The sequence below is a fragment of the Ochlerotatus camptorhynchus genome, unplaced genomic scaffold (genome assembly GCF_037179485.1).
Source record: "Ochlerotatus camptorhynchus isolate MF236.1 unplaced genomic scaffold, CSIRO-AGI_Acam_v1.1 ptg000274l, whole genome shotgun sequence".
Taxonomy (NCBI): domain Eukaryota; kingdom Metazoa; phylum Arthropoda; class Insecta; order Diptera; family Culicidae; genus Ochlerotatus; species Ochlerotatus camptorhynchus.
Window position 1 is genome coordinate 1,592,195 of NW_027040763.1, and position 8,065 is coordinate 1,600,259.

At 36.9% G+C, this 8,065-nt stretch overlaps 1 protein-coding gene across 1 annotated transcript; it reads left to right on the forward strand.

Annotated features, from left to right (window-relative positions):
• Positions 1–3,154: 3,154 nt before the first annotated feature.
• On the forward strand, positions 3,155–7,341 carry LOC135705837 (uncharacterized). Its single transcript, XM_065227685.1, has 2 exons — positions 3,155–3,214; positions 6,086–7,341. The coding sequence occupies exons 1-2, from the start codon at positions 3,190–3,192 to the stop codon at positions 7,105–7,107; spliced, it is 1,047 nt and encodes a 348-aa protein (XP_065083757.1). The 5' UTR covers positions 3,155–3,189; the 3' UTR covers positions 7,108–7,341.
• The last annotated feature ends 724 nt before the right edge of the window (positions 7,342–8,065 follow it).

Below are 8,065 nucleotides of genomic sequence, written 5' to 3' on the forward strand. Positions count from 1 at the left end.
TACCCCAAAAATCATCAACTTCAAACATGTTTCAGTAGTTTCGCTAGCAGATAATAATTATTATTGAATTATTAAAATTAATGTTATTAAATAATTCTGTTATTTATAACTCATAACAAAACGCAGAACAGACGAGAAAACAGAATCTTTGGTATCGGTTCGTTACTTATTTTTTGTACTTCTAGATAGAGCTGGAATTAGGGCGTAACAGCCTTTGTAAACAATGACTTCTCTTGTTAATTTCTCGGTATTCAAGGCACGCCTACACAAACCAACATATCTATTGGGTAGGAGAAGTCTTCCTTTACTCGATGGTGATGTCGATTTTCCAGGGAGAGCCATGTCTTCCGAGAAATCATCGAGAGAAGTCATTGTTAAAAAAGCTGTTACGCCCTAATTCCAGCTCTATCTAGACTTTTGGACTGGAAGCAGAGTTGCCAGAACTATTTTTCGAATACAGGTTTTATCCGCTAACGTTTATCCCAACCATTTCGTTCAACGGAACAAGGCGCTATTTATATCGAGCCAGGGAGACCATATAGATTGATGGTGCATTTATACACGTTATTTCAAAACTCCCAGATTTGGGTAGAATCCACCCAGATCGGTCCAAACTGAACCGACCCAAAAATGGGTAAACTATGTTGGAAGTGATAAGTTGATAAATAAATCCGATCGACTTTGTTCATTTGTCAACTTTTCACTCCCAACATATTTTATTTACCCATTTTTGGGAAGGTTCAGTTTTGAACGATATGGATGGATTCTACCCAAATTTGGGGAAACTACACTCAGAAATATTACTAAACAACGAAAGATTAAAATTTAATCATCTTATGTTTAATCAATTTGTATTGACGAGTGCACGGATGGATTTGAGTTCACTCACTCGACAAAAAGTGACACAACAGCGGGGCCCTGTTTACTAAAAATGAACACATATGTGTTCATTTTTAGTAAACAGGGCCCCGCTGTTGTGTCACTTTTTGTCGAGTGAGTGAACTCAAATCCATCCGTGCACTCGTCTATAGTGTTTTCGGCAACTACATTTTAAACCGAGTTTTAAACGTTAATATCACTGTATTTTCCCATCGAAACAATTCGCTGAATGCATTCAAACGATTCTTTAGTCTTTCAGCTTCAATCTGATTACATACGACTGAGCAAACCTGTTATGCCAGATTTTTCTTTTAATGACACATATCACACAAAAAACCAAAATGGTATCTATAAAAATGTTACCAATTCAAATTAAAAGTCTATCGAATTCGGTAGCTTCAACTACGAAAACCTTCAACGTGAATTTATTTATTTTTTGTTTGAAAGTTTTTATTTCACTATCGACACGTAATTGATCAATTTAGATGGTCAAGTTTTGAACCCACCACAGCATGACTTTGGCGCTACAGAATATGGACGATCAAATGTAAAATGCTGTGGTAGCCACAGCACAGTTCTGTCAAAACCATGCATTTTCATTGATCCATTTTTAAAAGTTCACATATTTAAAACAAAAATTGTACAAATGTCGAAATGACCTCATGAAAAGCTCATTGTCAAAGAACATCCAACAACATGTGAATGAAACATAAAAATATGTACATATATTAAAAAATTACTTAAATTAAAATATTTTTTCCTTTATTAGATAGACTCTTCGCATAGAGGTAACTCTAAGACTAGAAGGTCCCGAAATAACCTAATTAGGTACTGCAGCGTGACGTCACGAATGAACTAAGTGTTTATCGGCTGAACCTTTTTGACAGTTCAGTGGTACTGTTTACAAGCACTTAGTCGTTTTTTCGAAAAAAAAATTCTAAGATCTGCGAATTTTAACTTGCAAATTGTATCATTATTTATGTACGGTCCTTATATTTCAAATGACAAGTGCGCAAAATTTCAACTCTACCGAGGAGGTGGCAAAACCACAAAATTACCTTGCATACGGGGGGTACTCTTTGGATGAAAGGGACCGTGAAAGAGGACACTAAAATAGAAAGTTTTTCTTCCAACAGTTTCATCTTAGTATTCTTATTTGACTCAATCACATGATGTATAAAAATCGGTATATTTTTCGAAGTTAAACAACCCAATTAGTATAAGTTTTCATCACAATTACGAATTATTTTTAAATTAATTGCTTTTATAATGCATGCAGGAAATAAAAAAAAAATATTTATTTTGCATAGACGAACCAGCCCACAGTGATATTAACGTTATGATATTAACGACTCGGTTTAAAATGTAGTTGCCGAAAACACTATAAAAATTGATTAAACATAACATGATTAAATTTTAATCTTCCGTTGTATAGTAATATTTCTGAGTGTAGTTTCCCCAAATTTGGGTAGAATCCATCCATATCGTTCAAAACTGAACCTTCCCACAAATGGGTAAAATATGTTGGGAGTGACAAGTTGACAAATGAACAAAGTCGATCGGATTCATTTATCAATTTATATCACGGTAAGAAAAAAGTACCCAGCGGAAAGTTCACTTTTACCTACATTTGACTAGTGTGTCTCCTTTTCTCCTTCTAATGTTGTCATAAATGAAGGAGCAAAACCACCCAACAGGGGTAGTAAAGTGTGGGAACCCAACGTTGAGTATAATCATATTTATCTACCGTTGGGTACAACTGACTTACTTTTGGTTAAAAAGCCAGTGGAAAGTTCCATAAGAACTGCACACAAGTAAATGAAAATTACTTTGACCCGCTTTACCTACTTTTGAGTTCCTGCACTATAGTGCCGAGATGAGTGAAAAGAACTTAATTTTGGGGACTTTTTTCTAACCGTGCACTTCGAACATAGTTTACCAATTTTTGGGTTGGTTCAGTTTTGACCGTCTGGGTGGATTCTACCCAAATGTGGGTAGTTTTGAAATAACGTGTATAAATGCACCATCAATCATGTAATAAGTTCAATCTATGGTCCCCCTGGCTCGATATAAATAGCGCCTTGTTCCGTTGAACGAAATGGTTGGGATCAACGTTAGCGGATGAAACCGATATTCGAAAAATAGTTCTGGCAACTCTACTTCCAGTCCAAAAGTACAAAAAGAAAGTAACGAACCGATACCGAAGATTCTGTTTTTCGTCTGTTCTGCGTTTTGTTGTCAGTTATAAATCAAAAAATTATTTAAAAACAAACTTTAATAATTATTATCTGCTAGCGAAACTACTGAAACATGTTTGAATTCGAAGATTTTTGGGGTAAGTACCGGTGCATAGAATTATAACGGACAAAGAAAACAGTAAAATCTCGATTATGTTTTCGAAGGAACGCATCAGAAACATTGTATTTGATCGTCGATTTGGCGTAACTGGTAGCTCGCCCACACATGCAAACACTACCATCAGATAGTAGTGTTAGGATGTGTGGGCGAGGTACCATTAATTTTGTGACGCCAACCTCGATTACTTTTTGAAAGTGACGTATCAGCTTTTGTAAACAATGCATTTAATCGTCAATTTGGCGTAACTGGTAGCTCGCACACGATTACTAACACCACTAATAGGTAGGGGAAAATTCCCTCTATCTGATGGTAGTGTTAGCATGCGTGGGCGAGCTACCAGTTACGCCAAATCGACGATCAAATGCAATGTTTACAAAAGCTGATACGTCCCTTTGACAAAGTAGTCGACTCGACGATCAAATCGACGCAGTGAGCATGGGCGTAAACGCGATGATCGATTCTCTTCGTCGATTTTCTCTTTTGTTAATAACTCACTACACTCAAAGGATTTTCAAATCTAAATAGATTAAAAGTTACACTAAATCGCAACTCTCCTTACCGACGCATAGCTTTGTTTAAAGAGAGAGAATACTAACTTAGTATAAAACTGGTTTATACATTGGATGGTATAAAATTGAGGTATTCTTCTGATGTATATTATGCATTTATTCGGCAGATTCGATTATTTTTCAGTTTCATGTGGTTTGTTATGATTGAAAAACATAAACAAAAAGTTGGAGAGAGTGAACTGTATGGAGATACGTTTATATTTTTATTCTTTAAAATTAACAACATTATGAAGAAGTTATGGTTGAGGCTGTTAGTGGCAGTGATGACTGACATAGATGACGATGACTCGGATATATATAAAGAATCGAAGGTTTTCATTTGATTTTTCAAAGTCACGGCCAGAAAACGGTACCATTCAATTGGATCCATGAGCGAGAATAGTCAGCTATCCGTATTTCGGCAGTTCAGCTTCTCACACCTTCACCCTCGCGCCCTTCAAGATGTTCCTCATGATACTATATACATATTATTATACTCCCCGTAAATCGAATCCTCATCATACTGCGACACACGGGAAATGGTCGATCCGGTTCAGGTTGTTGTACGACGAACCAATCTCTCCCAGATACAGTACACCTTTTTCTCGCATGGAAGCACCTTGTTTTAAATGGTGTACAATTTTACGATCACGTTGCCATCTTATTGATTCGCCAAGGCACTTTCCATCCGTATTGATCAACTCAGAACCGGAAGTAGCCCAACGACCGAGTGCTGTTTATGATGATCTGGCGTTGAAATGACCAGAAGTTTTGACTATAGGAAGAACCTCAGAATACTCGATCACCGAACGGAATAGGCCACAGTTCAAGCATCAGCATCTTAAATAATGGTGTTGCATTTTAATAATGATTTATAAACACTTACTGAAGTTTTTTTTCCACTTAGATAAAAATACTTGTTTGAGGCGGTTTTTGTCGATTCATGACAAGAGCTAAACAGAGAAACGAATTGTAATGCATAATCATGAACTATGACATGTTATTCATACTCATGCATAAAAACAAACCTGGAATAGATCGACAGTGAGCATGCATAAGGGCCTATACGCGATGATCGATTCTCTTCGTCGATTTTCTCTTTTGTTAATAACTCGCTAGATTTAACGTTTCTCGGTGCGTTTGCTGTTGCTTTCGTTAGCCAATACAACCTGTTACTACTCTGCATTGAACAAATTCTAGAAAATTGTTTCGCCTAGCTGTAGCAATGCAAAGAGAAAACCGATGAAGAGAATCGATCATCGCGTATTCGCCCTTATGAATGCTCACTGTCGAGATTACTTTTTAATCAAAGCTATGAATAAACAAAGCTAAATAAAATAAAGATTAAATTGTAATCTATTTTCGATTAGTAATATTTTTGAGTGTAGATTTAACGTGTCTCGGTGCGTTTGATGTTGCTTTTGATAGCTAATACAACCTGTTACAACTCTGCATTGAACAAATTTAAAACCAAATCGTTAGTTGCCTCTTAAACCAATAGAACGGCAGTACCACAGACAAGCCGACATAACACAATATAAAATATCGTCGCTAAAACTCTACCGCCATCTGTTGAGTATACTGTGATGGGTAGTACGCTGAACATATAGTGGTAGTGTGTAAACGTCAAACGTGCTACAGGTGGCGGTACTACCAACTAAACACATTTAAAATGACCGTTAAATGCGTGATCGATGAATAAGTTGTCAGTGTTATGTCTGTTTGTCTGTGGCTGTACCGTCATACCTTAAACCAGCTTAAACCGAATACTGTTTCAAAATAGATTTTCCTACGATTATGCCGTTAGGCCAAACGGTGTAGAGCCGTTTCTATTGGGGACACACTTAATATGTGTTTCAATTGCAAAACTAATGATTTGTTATCAGATTATCACATAAGATAAAAAAAATTCTATGTGAGTAGTCATATCGATTTTGTTTTACATGGATATTTTCCACTGGTTATGTGACTTATTTTATGAGTGATATATTCAACCATATATTACGATAATGCAAACGGTGTCTGAAGTTGAGATTTATGAATCTAATGCTATGTTCAGACTGCAGAGTTATAACCTAGCTTGCAACTTTTCATTACAGCTAAAATGCTATTATTCGGTATAATAAAACTATAAGATTTTAAAATTATATTTTTTATTTGTAAGATGCAGGAAGAGGAGGTAAAGTTTGTGTATGGCATATAGAACCTGTCAATTTCGCTTTCAGATTGAAATAAATTTAATATCTACAGAACACTATTAGTATTCAATGAACATTTTTTGATATTGATTGAATTTGCAGACTCCAATCCAGACGACGATGAGTACTACCAAGAATGCATCAATATTCCGAGCGAAGACGAGGAATTCTGTGGAGACTTGTTTTATGGACAGGCAGACTGCGATGAGAATTGTTATGGAGTCCACGAGTTCCACAATCTGAACGAAAGTGATGAGCTTTTACTGGGTGATGACCTTGAAGAATTCGCAGACTACGATGAGAATTTGTATGCAGTCCAGGACCTCAACCATCTGAACGAAAGTGATGAGCTTTTACTGGGTGATGACCTTGAAGAATTCGCAGACTACGATGAGAATTTGTATGCAGTCCAGGACCTCAACCATCTGAACGAAAGTGATGAGCTTTTACTGGGTGATGACCTTGAAGAATTCGCAGACTACGATGAGAATTTGTATGCAGTCCAGGACCTCAGCCATCTGAACGAAAGTGATGAGCTTTTACTGGGTGATGACCTTGAAGAATTCGCAAAACACGATGAGGATTGTTATGGAGTCCACGAGTTCTACGATCTGAACGAAAGTGATGAGCTTTTACTGGGTGATGATTTCGAAGAACTCGCAGACTACGATGAGAATTTGTATGCAGTCCAGGACCTCAACCATCTGAACGATAACGATGAATATTTTTGCGGAGACTTGTTTGAAGGATATGCAGACTACGATGAGTATTGTTATGCACATCAAGGTCAACAAAATCTAAACGAAAGCGAAGAAATGTTATGTCAACAATTGATGGAAAGATTAAATGTAGAGACCGTGGCCAAATCGACCGCACGGAATAAGCCTGCTGTAAAAACCGATCCCCCGACTTCTCAGCGCCGTTCCACCAGCGATGACGCAGCTGTTGGTTCTCAAACGGAAGCTGAACTCGCATCCTTGAATGCTAAATCTGTTTGCATCGCGAGTGAAGAAACAAATGGGAATGTCGCAGAGAACCCAGCAGTAGAACAGTATCCTCCGACTGCTAAGTACCTTTCCATTAAGAATGGTGACGCTGAGACGTTGATTTTGCAACCAGACTGATTGAAATAGTTCAGTGACAACATTTCATTAGGGTGAAACTGCTTACAATGACGTCAACCACCGATTTCTCGCAGATAATAGCTCACGCCTGCAAATGAACAATGCCCCATAAAGAAAACATTCTTCTACCAGATGGTGTCGTCAATTTGCTAGCTAGAGCGTTTGTTCGTGAGGAATCGGTCATTGATTACAAAAACAATTTCTCCTTTTTGAAAGTTTGGCACTGAATTGTTTTTCTATGCCTATGTATTGAATTCGATTTAAGCCAATAAAGTGTAAAATCAGTTACCAGTTCGTATTCCTTGAGTGCAGTGTATGATTTTTTATATTTTCACGGAACTAGTATGAAAATTAGGCATTGCTTACAGAAGTACACTGTCGATGAGAGTAACTCAGTGACTTAGTTAAATTCAGCTCAAAATTGAAAAAGTGGGGTTCCCCAGTAACATTTTCCTCGCCTTTCCAGAAAAAAACATGTGGAAAATCGACCAACACTTTAATCAGTCAGTAGCGAATCCTCATATTTAAGAAGTTTTTACTGGAAAATCCTGGAAACATTCACTGAGTAGCCCACTTTTTGTAAGTTTAGGTCAAATTCAACTCAAATTTAAGTTACTCTCATTGGTCGTGTAATTACGCCCATTATCAACAATCAATACGAAACTAACGATTTTAAATTGGCTCACTACTTGAGTAAAATTTTACCGAAATCTCAACAGCTGAACGTTCGGTAAACCATGACAACAGTTTTCCTGTAATTATTTACAGATATTTGTGAAAAATTACAGGAAATCTGCGAAACTGTTTACCGAACGTTCAGCTGTTGAGATTTCGGTAAAAAATTTACAGATTTCTGTAAAAATTTCTAAGTGTGTAGTTCTGCTTTTTGAATTCTCGCGTCACCTTTCAAATAGACCAATCTACATTGATCGATTCTCTTCATCTCACTGATAAAATT

Coding starts and splice junctions, on each gene's coding strand:
- LOC135705837 (XM_065227685.1), top strand. CDS start 3,190: ATGTTTGAATTCGAAGATTTTTGGG. Junction 3,215..6,085: donor TGAATTCGAAGATTTTTGGG/GTAAGTACCGGT, acceptor TTGAATTTGCAG/ACTCCAATCCAGACGACGAT.